The sequence below is a fragment of the Microtus oregoni genome, unplaced genomic scaffold, assembly GCF_018167655.1.
Source record: "Microtus oregoni isolate MIOR12 unplaced genomic scaffold, Mior012 000000F_ref0000247, whole genome shotgun sequence".
Taxonomy (NCBI): Eukaryota; Metazoa; Chordata; class Mammalia; order Rodentia; family Cricetidae; genus Microtus; species Microtus oregoni.
The window spans coordinates 60992100-61007514 of record NW_024543059.1 but is presented as its reverse complement, the minus strand read 5'-3'; the positions used below and the strand labels follow the sequence as shown (position 1 = coordinate 61007514).

At 39.4% G+C, this 15415-nt stretch overlaps 1 protein-coding gene across 1 annotated transcript in view; it reads left to right on the top strand.

The window, feature by feature from the left end:
• The window catches only part of Col24a1 (collagen type XXIV alpha 1 chain), a 228645-nt gene that overhangs the window by 87994 nt on the left and 125236 nt on the right, over positions 1 to 15415 (top strand). Inside the window, exons 23-24 of the mRNA XM_041678738.1 lie at positions 3045 to 3098; positions 4673 to 4717. Coding sequence (XP_041534672.1) covers positions 3045 to 3098; positions 4673 to 4717 — 99 coding nt within the window. The remainder of the gene's footprint in view (positions 1 to 3044; positions 3099 to 4672; positions 4718 to 15415) is intronic.

Sequence of the window (15415 nt, the reverse complement as noted above, 5' to 3'; positions counted from 1 at the left end):
GATTATATTCTCTTTTCTTGCCCACGTATTCTTTTGTTTCTAAGTTACTATTTCATAACTTGCTCTCTGTAACAGTTTACTTCCATGTCATCCTCACTATTAGCCTTCTCTTTCTCCTTCCCTTTTAATAGAATAGTCTCCCAATTGTCTGCCATTTATTGCATACTCTCTTTTCTGATCCTTCCATTTTTACTCTGCTGTTTTCCTTTTCTGATCTATCCCTTTTCACTCTGCCATTTGTCTTGTTCTGTGAAGAAACAGTCCATTGATCTTACTAAAGTCAGAATTTTCAATTTCATTTTCCATTCCACCATGTTCTTTTGGCGATTCCAAACATTCATCCCGTGATTCTCCCCTCTAACTCTCTAGTTCTGATATCTTCATCGTTTTCCATATAGGGGAGCATTCTTACCACCATACAGACCTACCGTCCTTTCTTCCACCTTAAAAATAAGAGTAAAACATGCGTGGGCTCCTCTCATCTCAGTAAACTCCCTTCTGTGGGCTTAAGTCACTTGCGTCCCCAGCACTTCTGCGCCAATGGCAGATAGATCAGTGCTTCTGTTACCAAATCCACTAGTCATTTCCCAGCCCTCATTATCTCATCATCATTAGTACTCGCATCCCTGAAACTTTATTAAAATCAACTGTCTCCTAGAAAAAAAAATATTTATTTACATGTTTTTCTTCCTAGATCACTGGCATCAAATTTTCTATTATCTTAATTTCTTCAATTTCAAGTTTTTAGAAAATCCTAAGGCTTGGTATATCGACTTTTCTTTCCCGGTAGTCCTCACTACTTCCTAGACAAGTCTACATGTCTGAGCATTTGAAATATCATCACTTCTGACTTCTAGAACACCATCTTTGGATCAGAACATTCTACTCTTGAACTTTGTACAGAGGTGTCTAACGGCCATATTGACTAAAATGTCCAAAACTCAACTTCTAATTTGCCTTACAGCCTCTTCTCAGGGGTTCTTCTATTTCAATTATTCAGTTACTCAAACTGAAAATATTTAGTTGTCAACGCAAGAACACAACCATCATCTCAAAAGAATAAGAGTTTACTTTGGAGCCTAATCTAAGTGACCACGCCCAGGAACACAGATTCAGGATGCCTTAAATTCTGTGTTCTGATGCAGTAATAGTTCCATAAAGTTTGTATGGTAGCAGAACAAAGAACAATTTTAAATCACAACACTTGGCAATCACACTTGTGGAAACATTGGTCAGATAGGTACTTTCCAGAAAAGCAGGGAAATTGCAGCTATGAGTCTCGCGTATCATCTGACCACATTCTTGGCCCTTTGGTTGGTGGAAGCTAGCTATCCCTACATTCCAAAAGCCTTACCTCGTCAGAGGAAGGCAACTATGGCTAAGGAAAGGGACTGAAAACTAACCCACGGTATTTTGGCTCTACGCCTACCACATTCCAGACTCTCCACCATCACTGGCACCGTCTAATCAGTTAACCATCTCCACAGAAGGTCCAGATGCAAGTGGTTTTTTCCCAGGGACTTTATTTCACCAAGTTCATAGTGAAACTTCTCCTTCTCTTCTCCCACATTCCCTACATGCATCACAAGCAGCACCTGAGGCTCTGCCATCATATCCTGAGCCTGACCATTTCTTCCAGCTGTCTCTGCGGCAACCCCGGTCCCTACCACAGCAGACCTCACAGGATGGTTGCTGTAGACTCTTGTTTATAGTCTACTCTTCTGTCCTTGCGTCAAGGAGATCCTGTCAAACATGGATTATACTGTATTTCTTCTCAAAGCGCACTTCCTGCCTTGAGAAAAGCCAAATAACCTGGTAGAATTTATATGACCCAGCTTCCCATGTCCCCATTCTCTTCTTGACTCATCTTCTGACTCAGTTTCTCTTCCTGCATTTCCACTCCAGTCATATCAATTCCTCAAATGCAGCACACAACGCCTGTCTGTGCTCTATGCGCTACCTACAGGTCGCGAGCTTCTGAGCTAGGGTCTGGAGGTTGAAACATACAAAAACACACACAGACAGAGATACTCTGACCTCTAGTCACTGGTAAGAAGCCCTTTATTCAATAGCACCATAGAGGCTTATATACCCAACGGTCAAGTGGGCCAACAGGTGAAAACTTTATCCTCTGATCCTCAAGGCAAGGCAACACATGCTTGTGAAGCAGAGCTAGTAAACAAATTTGACACAGCCTTTAGTAACTCAAATCAGAAGGAAAGTAAAGATCTCTAGCAGGGAAGAGCAGCTGGAGACCAGGACTCCAAATGGTCCCGACACTCATGGTTGTGCCGGTATTCCATATAGTTTTCTTAAAGTACCTTTGCCTATATCTAGAATGTTGTTCCCTGTCATGTCCACATAGTTTGCTCCTTTTTAAACTCTATTCTGAAATGCCCCTTTCTCACGAAATTTTCCAAAGCTCTCACGCGAGTTGATCTCTTCTTTTCCTGTTTAATTTAATGTCCTTCATATTTACCACTACCTAACGTAACATGTATGCATATACATGTACATATGCATATGTATGCATATATGCATATACATGTACATATGCGTATGTATGCATATACATTTACATTTTTAACATCCTCACTGAAGTATAGGCTCTATAAGGGCAGGTGTGTAGTGTTCTTTCCTTCCTCACAATTGAGAACTGCGCATAGCATGTTGGAGATGCTTAATTGTTTGTAGTTTAAATGGTTAATAAATTTGATAAGAGGGCATTGAATATTTTGATTTTATCTATTTCATTGAACAGACTTCTTTTCCTAAACCAGTGGCTCTCAACCTTCCTAATGATGCAACCCTTTAAGACAGTTCCTCGTGTTGTGGTAACCCCAACCATACAATTATTTTCATCACTATTTCATAACTGTAATTTTGCTACTGTTATGAATCATAATGTAAATGCCTGATATGCGATGCCACAGGGGTCACAAACCACAAGTTGATAAGCATTGTCTTAAACCTTAGGACATCTTTATAAGCGATGAGCACTAAATACATTTTTTACAGTTATTGTCCTTTCTTTTTTCTTTTAGGGAAAACCAGGGCAAAAAGGGAATATAGGGGAACCAGGGCCAGAAGGCTTAAAGGTAAAGTGCCTGAAGTTTTTTTTTATCAGTTTGAAAATACAAATTTTCAAAAGGATAAAGTCATGACATTTATCAGTTAAAATTAAATGAGCAAATTTCAATTTATGAGGTGCCAGTGAGATGTTCAAAGAGCAATTTATAAGCCATCTAGCTACATCTGTGTTTGCTGTGTTTGCATAAGTATACAATTTAATAAAGAAATGTTGAGATATATTTTATAAACTTTTGCAAGTGAGATACAAAGTAATTCAAACTAATAAACTTCATGCAACTTAATAAAAATGTAAGGGTAATATTTGTGGATTAGATATAGGGCAATGAACATATATGTTAATATCTCTTTATTAAGCGTAGATTCCTTAATAAACAGCTAACAATGGGTCCACCTGAGTCTGTTTCTTACACAATCAATGAGTAGCCTTCATCACTGTATGACTTTGAAAGGATGTGCCAGCCATTCATGGTTTCTTTGCTTTGCTTCCATGTTTTAGATAATCCTTTACAACCACAAAAACAAAACAGCACAGAGACTCAGCTTATAGGGATTGTTAAATTTTCAAATTTAAATTTTAAAACTCATAAAAGAGACAGAGTATTATTATCCAATCTCTTAAGTTAAGACTTGTTTCATATATACTGAACACACACTTTTTGGCATCAAGTCAATGAATAAGAATCACTTTTAATGTATCAGCATGTAGATAAACATACTACAAGAACGTGTGCTTGGCTTTCTCAAATTACATACAAAAATCTCCAGAAAACTGATTTAAAGCCAGAAAGCTTAAACAATTCTCTTTCCTAAGATTAGTCTCTGTCCTGCCACATAGTATTAAGAAACTCAACATTGAGCTGTAATGTAGACAGACTGGCTAGCAACTTACCCTCAGTCATTGGTAAAAGACTGCCCTCTTAAGAATCTCACCAGAAGACAAGTGAAGGGCAGAGGACAATGCATTCACACTTCTTGTTTCTACACCTGTGTGGGGTGCGCACCTGCAACAGTGAACAAGGGAAAGGGACTTTAAGGGTTCAGTTCTTTCCTTTCATTTTGTGAGTCTTGAGGGTGGAAGTAAGGTCTTTAGGACTTTAGGCTTGGCAGTAGATACCTTTAAAGATTTTAATGTGTACAGGTGTTTGCCTACATGAATCTCTGTGTGCACTACACATGTGCAGTGCCCACGAAGTTCAGAAGAGGGCATTGGAGCCCATGGAACTGGATTTACAGATGGTTGTGAGCGACCACGAGGGAGCTATGTCCTGTGCAAGAGCAGCCAGTATTCCTGACTGCTGAACCATCTCTCCAGCCTTAAATATGTCCTTTAAAATGTCTTGAAGTAATGAATAGGGGAATGTGACTTCAATATGCAGACAAGTGTTGTTGGAATGAAAATGGATAAAAGGCCACATTTCACAAAAATACTCTAAATAAGTTGGAATAACTAAAGTCGACTTCGGGTTTTTGTTATTATTGTTATAACTAGGTAATTATGTAAAATGGAAACAGATGACCTGTCATGGATATTGTTATTGAAAAACTGTCATTTTTGAAATTTTATATTCCTGATCAACAGGGAGAAGTAGGAGACCAAGGAAATATTGGGAAAATTGGCGAAACAGTAAGCTTGCTTTATGCTTTTATTTTTATATTTTCACCAGCTGTGTTTCTTGGGAATTATGTTAACCATGATATATTAACCATAATCATGTTAGTGAGCATTGGTAAAGCTTATCTGCAACAGATTTAGACTCATATGTTATGGTTCTATTGACAAAATTAAAGAAAAACTGCAGTACAAGGGATGTGAGGAAGAAAGAGTGAATGTTTTCAGTGAATATGAACTATGTTAATGACCCCGGGGCATTGTTCTTTTCAGTATTTGACATTCCATTTCAGTTCCATTGATTTCACTCTAAAGTTGACCTTTAAAAAAGGGGGACATAAATAGGGTGGTGACAAATGCCTGTAATGCCAGCACTTTGCATTAGGGGGTGAGACAGGAGGTTCCTGAGTTCAAGCCCAACCTGATCTTCATAGCAAACACTATCTCAAAGAATAAACAACAGCACAAAGCTGATTAGATGCTAAAACAGTATGCATTCATAATCTGACTTAAGATTTGATGATAGGAATCAAGCAAAAGCGTGATATATAGAGTATATAGTTATTTTAACAAATTGCAGTTTTGTTTAGGTTCATTACTGTTGTAGCAGAAAGCACAATGTAATTTTTTAGGATGCCTATTTAAAAAAAAAAAAAAAGGTGTGCTTTTGAGTGAAGTGCCAACAGTGGCCAGAAGGGGGCCAGAAGAGCTGGCTTTACAGGCAGTTGTGACCTGCCAGACGTGGGAAGAGCACTGGGAGCTGAAGTTGGGTCCTCTGCAAGAATATTATACACTGCTAAGCCACCTCTTATGGCTTACATATAATATTTATATTGTCTCTATTAGAAATAATTTTAATTTGGATCTATTTCCATAATGAGGAAAACCACTGAAAATAATTTCTGTGGGGCTGGGCCTATGTCTCAGTCAGTAAGTGCTTTCTGTGCAAACACAGGGACCGGGGTTTGGATTGTCAGGACGCATCTACAATCTCCGGGCTAGGAGTTAAAAACCAGACCCTGGGAGCCTGCTGGCCAGTCAGGCTAGCTGAATAGTGAGCTATATGATCAGGGAGAGACTCCGCCTCAAAAAAGAAAGCAAGGAACAGTAGAAGAGGACACCTAATATCAGCCTCTGGCCTCCACCCACAAAAGGCACACATATACACATAACTGTGCACACACACAAACACACAAGAAGAAAATGTTTTTTAACAAGTAAACCTAGATAATAAAGTCATGAGATGGATGAAAATATTTAGTGTTCAAGGTTGATTGTCACAAAGCAAGTGAGTGAGATTGTTTGCCTCAGTGAGCAAATTCCCCCTTAGCCTCTCTTAAGATTTAAAGGGAAGTAGATTTTCCTACAAAATCATTTTGTAAGTTTAACTTGTTTACAATTATTAATCCAGATGTTCTAATAAGAAAAAAATACTCTGGACGTCTTAGTTTTACCACTAATAGTTGTAAAAGTAGATAGGGAAGTTAAGTTGCCAGGAATCATTCCTACTTCTAGGTAATCCTCAGTCACCAAAAGGAAAGCTTTTATCTGCTGTTGCCGAGAAAAGACTTTCCAGTGTAGTATTTAGATCAGATTTTACAATATGTCTGATATGATTGAAGCTTTTTTGTTTCTATGGTTAGTCAAAGAATGAAATTATGGTATTTGAGTATCCACTTGCTTAGGAAGTGTGTGTGTGTGTGTGTGTGTGTGTGTGTGTGTGTGTATGCGCACACACATGAATGAGAGACAGAGAGAGAAAGAGACAATGCAAGCGCACGCGCACACACATACACAAACAAGCAAGCAAACATTCCAGTCAGGATCCAAAGCTAAAATGCTAATTAATAAATGATGTCATTTCTTAGCGTTATCCCACACAGTCTAAGAACCGGTAGCTTCCAGTGCTGCCCGCAGTGTGCTTGACTTCCAGGATGCAATGTTTCTGTGACTGAAATAGAAAATCACATTTATTGACCCTTTGCTATGTTTCGGGCATCGGCTAATGCCGTGATTCATTTAATTCTCAGAGCTTCTTCAACCCCCAGCTTTTACAGCGAAGGAACCAGAGACTAGGAAATGACCGATTAACGTTATGTAACTAAACCTTGACTCAAACCCAGACTTTCTCGAGACCCAAACCCCCACCTCCCGCCACACTCACATTCCCTCACATTTCTGTTCTAGCTGAAAAGCTATTCTGCCTGCATCCTGCAAAGGCGCTGTGGGCATCAGATACGTTTAATATTGGCTTGAGCAGATTTTATTATTAACTGAACAACAATTTGGCCTTGATGTTGTGAGGAGAACCCTCTGAGTAACTGATAAGCTGCCTAAGTAAAGTGCCTTCCCAATGCTGATTTTCTTTTCCTCGTTGAGGGTGTGAGATGAAGGAATTTCTTTTATAAAACATTGTTTCCTCCGTTGAGCTGGTCACAAATTTAATTTACCTAAGGGACACTTTGGGACTTCTGTAATTCCCAGATTTCATTTGATCTTAAGTTTCAGGCCCTATGAATACACATCTAGTTCAGAATTTCGCTGCCAAATGAGCTTCTTCTCTTGAAAGATACAGAATATATAGCTTCAGTTCACGACAACAGTGTTTAAAATTTTAAATAGCCCAGTATACAGTAGTGCTTCAATTTTCACTTGAGAAAAATTTTATAGTCATTTAATTGCTTTAGTTGAGTGGCTTTTTCATTCTCTAGTTACTGTTTAGAAACAAATTTCTTGCCGAGCCCATCAAGATCAGTAGTGTTATCTACACTTTATGTCCATATGCACTTCCCGTCATTTCTTGGATTCAAAGAATTTGAACTCTGTAAATGTGTCCCATAATTTTCCAATTTCATTTATTATTACAGTAAAAAATAACAAACTTTGTTTCTGTAAATGCATCTTGTAAGTCTCCAATTTCTCTCTTTTTAATTTTTTATTCAAAAACCTACACGTAGTCATCAGCAGTGATACAATTTATTCATCAACAAAGTTTCTTAGTGTTTTCAAATTCCTGGCATGTCACTATTGGAGATTCAAGGGCAAGAATTCAGTATTCCCTACTATTCTCGGAGTTTTCAGAATTATGATATTTTAAATATACCTCTAACACTATTCACACTTTGCCACTTAAATAGCTTAAATTCTTGCTTAAAAAAATAAAATGCACTGAGTTTAGTAATACTTACACAGAGCTAAGTCCTACAGGAATAATCCGAACAGACAAAACAGGGAAGGAGTGTGGTCAGTCCTCGGCATGCAACAGGTTTGAAATTGCTAAACTGTTTGTTATTTGTCTGAACCGTCTGGGACATACGCTGTCAAAGAATAATTCCAGTTCTAGGAATCGTGACTCTCTTCTGAGAGGTTTAATAACCCTGCTTTTCCTCTCTTCCACCGACTTGGCAGCCTGTCCCTCTTCCGAACATAGTGCATCCTTCTGAAGCTGGGCAAACAGAACCAGACTCCGTCTATTGATTAATGGAGTTATGTGTGTGTGTGTGTGTGTGTGTGTGTGTGTGTGTGTGTGTGTGTTTCTGAGTGGGAGGAGCATTTGCCCATGACTGCAAATGTTTTCAGTGGCCAGGAGATCATGTCTGATCCACTGGAGCTGGAATTACAAGTGGTTATGAGCTACCTAACATGGTGTTGGGAATCCAGGTGCTTTTAACCACTGAGCATTTAAGGGTAATGACTTCAATGGCCATTGCTATGAGTAGAATAATAACTTTTATGGAATTCTTTTTACTGATGATGATACTCAAAGTCATTCAGTCCTGTTCTTAGAACAGATTCTCTGGGAAAACATCAATAGTGACCCCCTAGAATCTTTTAGTGGTCTTTTAGCTTAAATACAAGACCTGGAAATATTTTCCATAATGTGTCCTTGGTTGCATTAATTTTCAGTTATCACATTTCTTCCTACTTGGTGAAATTCATGATTGTCATATAGTCTGCTCACCCTGATTAATTTCTTATAATGTAGCTCAGCCTACTGAATTTTACTTCCCACATTTCTTAACCGATGTAGGGAGATTTTATGTGCAGCCTTACTATCCCCTGCTTTCTGTGCTGCTGGGCTAAATGCCAAGTGCCTGGTGAAAAGACAAGTATTCTGCCTTTCATTATAAAATCTTCAGAATCACAGAGGCCTTGATGGGGTCCCTGGACGGCTTCAAAGCAGTTCATTCAAAGCCAAAAAGGGATAAAAACTGAGGGAGAAGCCAAAAATAAAAAAAAATCTCTTTATTAAAGATGTATTTTCTAGTCTTAAGGTGACTACCCTAAGTTTTGTATTGCCATGAAAGGTGTCCAATTTGTGTCTGCTGTAAGCTGTGGTTCAGAAGATCAGGATCCGAGATTTCAACCATCAGCTTCCAGGCCCTGTTCTTTTCATACAGTAACCACCAATGTGTCCTGTCCTTGATGTACATCCTTGGCGACCAATGGTTAGGAAGATCTGACCTAATATTTAGCAAAATTTGAAAGGAAGAGCAAACCAAAGTTTTACCCAGTAAAATCCTAAGACAACCTGGCAACTCACTTTTAAAATATTGTCAAATATTATTAGTTTGCAGGAAATATGGAAACATATTTATAAGGAAATGGAAAAGATTTTTGAAGGAACTGGAAGAGTTTTCAGAAGTGTTCAGCAGAAACCCTCACTTGTTAGGATGACTAGGGCTGTTCCTGGGTAGGAGTATCAAGGAATTAACCTTGATACAAATTCATTTCATTATGTTCCAGGCTTTTGTTTTTCCTTTCATGAAAGAAAGGATAGTTATCTTTAAAAGGACCTACTAAATCATCAGTCCTGTTTCCTTGAAGGTAGAAAGCCAGAAGCTGGGAGCACAGTTTAACCAAAGAGGAAAAGGTTGTGCCACACTTTACCAGCACATTGTACTTGACCTTAGCACGTCCTGCATATTACTGCCATTGTCTTAGAAAACGCCAGCCAGCCACTCCTGTTTCTAAGCTACACAATGCCTAGGGACAGCTGTAAATAATCTGCCAGCCTGGGTGGCAGGAATGGCGGGTCTCTAGGTAATAAGGAACTCTGCAGAGTGGATACCACAATACACGCTATCCTCAGGTGGATCTGTAACTGAGTATCAAAAAAGAAATAAACAGATACTCATTATAGAAAACTTGTGATACACCAGGCACTATCTTGGTAAATGTAACAAATCCTATTCTACAATGTTGAAAAGTTGATATTTTTTTTAACAATTTTACTAACTTGCTGTAGCCAGTGAAGTTAGGGCTACAGGGTGTTATCTCTAACGTTTCCAGGTTACTCTTGGACCACTTAGCAAAGGGTAACAGATTCCGATGTTCCTAGTAAACGCCTGCTTTTACTACTTGAGAATACAGATAGCCCATCCTCTTTGAGAAGCAGGATTTCCAAATTCACAGCATACCATCCTTGAAATGTAGAAACAGTGTTGTGAGTATTACTAAAAAGCCATTACAAAGTCTAGCATTGTGTCTATGACGGCAGAACACACTAGAAGGGAAGCCCGTGTGGTGGGACTCACATGTCAAGGTAGCACTCAGGAGGTGGCAAGAGGACAGGGATTTCAAATCTGTCCTCAGCTGGAATGGGCTAGCAAATATCCTGTCTCCAAAAATAGAGTAGAAGAGTAAATAAACAAGAAACCTCAAAAGGCAGACGTGAAGAACTTCGCTGGGGCTTAGGCAGGGACTCCACTCATCTGTAAACTGCTTGGTTAGACATCACCGTAACGCTGATTCTTCTCATCCCTGCTGGCGCCACCTGTTCTCATCCATTTCTTTTCACCGTCTTTCATTGATGTTTACAGCTTTTGGTGAAGAGATGTTTCATATCAGCTTTACCTACAGATATTTAAATTTTTATATAATACCTTAAAGTTATGAGTTTCTTATTAGTAAAGAAAATGGTTTCTCCAGTGACTTGAAATAATTTTCTAATTGTAAAGATGTGCATCTCAGTATTTTCTTCATCGTGAACCTGTCTTTCTGTGTTTTAGAAGAATAGTCCATCTTTTCAAGATCTAAAGATTCATGCTTGGTTGAGTGTGTGTGTGTGTGTGTGTGTGTGTGCGCGCGCGCGCGCTTGCGTGAGTGCACACGTGAGCACACACACCAGCAGAGATCTCCCTGGGGCTGTAGTTACCAGCATCCAACAATGAGTTCTGGGAACTGAACTCAGGTTCTCTGCAAGAACAGTATGTACTCTTAACTGCTGGCCAAGCCAGCTCTTCAGCCTCCCAGAAATAGAAGGACTTTTATAGCCAAAGAAAAATGGAACTTCAGTCTTCATTTATTTGCCATCAAAAAGTACTTATTGAACACTTTCTGAGTGCTCGACACACAGTTAAATAAGACTTTGTCCCTAGGTGGTTTCTGGTGTAGACAATGACAAAATAAGTAGGCATGTGACTTTATTGAAAATTCTGTTTTGTTACATAAGACGCTCTAAGAACAAGAAGTAAAAGTTATTTTTGGCATGGCTCATAAGAACATACGTGTTGATAGAGAAATTGTCTTTGGTTGCAAACACATTTCCATCCTCCTGGGTGTGGGCATTATGGTATGACTCACAGCTTTTGAGGAAACAGTATGTGAAGTTCTTATCTAGCAGGGGTCTGATCCTGGCATTTTGTTGGGATGATATTCTGATAGTCTTCCCTTTAAGCTGTGTTACTACTGTATTGTGTCTTCGTTTCTATACGTATTTATGTGTCAGCACAATGGTAAAAACCTCTTTTTGTTGAAAATACTAAGATAGAAAATATGTGGATTCTTTAGGTTTAAAAAGAATGGACAGATGGATGGAAATAATGTAAGTGTCCTGGATAAAGGGCTGTTGGGGCCTCCTGCTGAAATGACATTGTTCATAGACATGATGGCCAAATGACAACCTAGAAATAGGTCCTGAAAAATATCCATGCTTCTCCTTTTGAAAAATGATCTGTGGCCAGTGTAACTTGTGGGCTAAGGTCCTAGCTGTTAAGGATTATAAATGGTATAGGGCAGGTCTCAGTAAGCTTTTCTGTGGAGGGCCAGGTGCTGTACGTTTGACGTTCTGAACCATACGGGTCCTGTCATATCCCCTTAGCTATAGTGCTGTAGTGTGAACCTAGTCCCAGACAGCAATGAAAAATGGATGAGCCTGGCTCTGTTTCCAGTGAGACTTTATTTATAAAAACAGACAGCTGGCAGGAATGGGCCACAGGCTGCTGTGTGTCTTTTCCTGCTCTAAAATGTTACCCATTATCTAGGACGCCCCAGCTTTTATTGCATCTGCCTTACGTGCACCCTGCTTCATTTGTCTTTTGTCATTAACAAAAAGAGCAATAAACACAAATGTGATTTTCCTGGATCCTAATTTCAAATCCAAAGATGGATTCAGTTAGCTAGCAGGTGGTGTAACTGCTGTTCATTGATTTTTTTTTAACCAATTGCAAACATAATGAGTTTATTTGCATTTATCTATGGACCACATGTAAATCCAAATGATGCCACTAGAATTTATCATTTTCTCTCTATCTACCAAACACTTGAGATTATTACCAGGAGATATTTCTAAGAACAATGAAATATTTTCCTTCTGTGTAATATTTCCTATTGAGTTGAGATATTTTGTATTGGCATCAGGAAGTGTGCTGATATACTGAGTGTGATTTGAGCTCAACTCCACAGTGACACACTTCCTCAGCAAGGCCGCACCTCCTAATAGTGACACTCTCTGAGCTTTGGGGGGCCAACCACATTCAAACTACCACACTACCCTGAGTCACATGGTCTGACATTGCACGGTCATGACAGGACCAATGCAAATGTCCACTGCAGGGGCATGAGTAAACTGAAGAAAGGCTTGTGAAGGCCGAGTGGAAAAAGGAAGTCTTTTGAGGACAACTTCATCCCTCTGCATCGTCTACTTTTCCATTCTTGTTTTTCTAAAACTTAAGGCAAACAAGCAAGGGATGGGTTTGTTTGTGTAAATACACTGTGGGGATTTCCATAACTTCGGTATTTTAACTGAGAAAGCAGTATGTGGTTCACATGGTGCCTTCCCTCTACAAATATTTATGGTCATTTACATATGCAAGGAAGAGAACAAGCTACACAGGACACTGAGCCCACTTCAAAGCCCTCCTACAAGATTAGGATGCCAGTTTAGGCATTTAAGGGGAAGTGATCTCTCAGAGGCTACAGCTGCCTGCTATAGAGGTGATCAGTAAATCGGTTCTGGGTGATCCTGTGGATTCAGAACACTGGATAAAACTCCTTGCTAGGAAAAGTTAAATTTCTATTTCTTTTAAAAATGTACATCTCTTTCTTGGGTGTTGAAAAAAGAATTTAATGTTTCTTAAGTACCTTCATGGTATTCTTTGTGGTTAAATCGGATTTTAAAGTTGGGTGTTATAAAGGGAGGGGTCTTGCTCGTGTGATTGTTCAGAGTGGAAAGGTGAGACCAAAAGTGGTCCAATGACTTTCTTCAGAATTTAAGTATAAAGCTGGAACTCAATTCTTAGCATTAGTAGGTGGCATTGTGTGTTGCCAGTTCCTCCATTTTTAGCTAGAATGATTTGGGGTCAGTGGGAGTGAGCGGAATCAGGAACTGGCAGATTTTTCTCACTCTGGTTGTGTCTTTGCATAGAACTCACAAAAGTCACATTTCCTATAGGGATAGCCTGGAAAGATTCCAGATTTCATTTTCTTCTTCATGTATGAAAAAAAAAAAATCTCTGTGCGTTAAGTACACATCCCTGCATGTGAGTGGGCCTGCTAGCTGTTAGTCTCAGGGAGACCACAGTGTAGATGTTATTGCAACACAGTTGTCACTGCAGGAGAATTCCTTTTATTTCTCATCCAACTTACTTTTTAAAAAATAGCCTAAGTTCAATAAGGATAGGCGGCCGCTCTGTCGATATTCACATTATCACCTTTGATTTGTTACCAAGGGACCCGTCACCAGCCACACTGCCAGGCAAGTCCAGCGCAGCATGAGTGACCTTTCCTGTCTCCTGTTCCCCATAGCAGGAGTGGCGGATCTGCTCAGAGGACATTCCAGGCATAGCTTCCTGATCATTGCCAGACCTGCCTGGAGTAAAGCTTCAATCTGGGATTTTCTTTTCCTGGTTGCACATTTTTTTTAATTTATTTATTTATTAAGGATTTCTGCCTCCTCCCCGCAACCGCTTCCCATTTCCCTCTCCCTCCCTCGATCAAGTCCCCCTCCCTCATCTGCTCAAAGACATAGCGGACAATGAGGAATACTGAGAACTCAAGAACAATCGCAGTGGGTTTTTGATCCTACTGCACGTACTGGCTTTGGGGGAGCCTAGGCAGTTTGGATGCTCACTTTACTAGACCTGGATGGAGGTGGGCGGTCCTTGGGCTTCCCACAAGTCAGGGAACCCTGGTTGCACATTTGATCATAGAGAAGAGAAATCAGAGAGTTGATGGGGAAATGTCAGAGGTTGACATTTCTACTTCGACACTTGGCAGCATATTGAGTGACCCTTTGTGGGGAACTTTATGTATTCATATGGCAAGAGCCTGGAGTAGAAGCTCAACAGCCCCAAATAGAACCCTCCAATCACTCGGGAACCTGTAAAATTATGAAATATCTGTCTATAGCCTGAACTGAACTGACCATGCAAACAATATGTATTCTTTGGTGTGATGCATAGTATTATGCTTTCAAATATATTTGTTGACTCAATAAAACAATCATTTTTATGACATTTTTAATTATCTTTCTTTAGTTGTGAAGTAATATTTGGATAGTATATCTTTGGTGTTCAGAAACATCAAAACATCAAAATGTTCATGTATTTGAACACTTGATGCTCAACTGCTTGACATTGTCGTGAAGGCTGTGCAAATTTTAGAAGGTAGCAGGTCCTAGCTGAAGGGAGTGGCTCGCTGGGAGAAAACCTTATGAGTTATAGCCAGTGGCCAATGCTACCTCCTCCTCTTCTTTTTCTTCCTCCTCCTCTTCTTCTTATAGGTTCACCAGAATGTCAAGAGTACAAGTCATACATTTCCACAAAATACTGTCATGCCTTTTCCTCTATGGTGAACTGTATCTTCAAGCATGAGGCAAAAATAAACCCTCTGCCCCTTTTGTTGCTTCCTGACATGTATCTGGTCATAGAAATGAGAAAAAAACTTACCCAGATAACAAATTAATTTTTCCCATAACTAATTTTATTTATGTCATGTTGGAGAAGCACCTGTGAGGTAAGGCCCTGGGCTTAACCTCCTGCTGCTATCAGTATACAGTAGCTAGACCTTTTATTCTCTAGAATATGGCCTGTTCCGTCTGTGACAGAAACACCCTAGGTGCCATGTAATTGCCATCTAGAAATTAGAGAGCAATATTAAAATCTCAATCAGGGTATGTGTGTTCTTAAAGGGGGTGCATGCTGGGGGACAGTGCTAATTTGCAATGAGAAAGGACAGGTCACTTCTACAAACTAGAATAGTTAGGGTCTAATGGTTCGAGCTCTTCAAGGACCTCTGTCTAGATGTCCTCATCTCAAGGTCAGAGTCTAGTTTTCCCTGAACCAGGTTCCTGACCTCAGCACATCAAATTTGTCTCAGTTTGAAGTCTAAGTTTCTCTTGAGTTTGTTCAGTGTGATTTAAAAAAAAAAAAAAAAAAAAAAAAAAAAAAAAAAAAAAAACAAGAACTTTGGCATAGTTTTCTCCACCTTCCC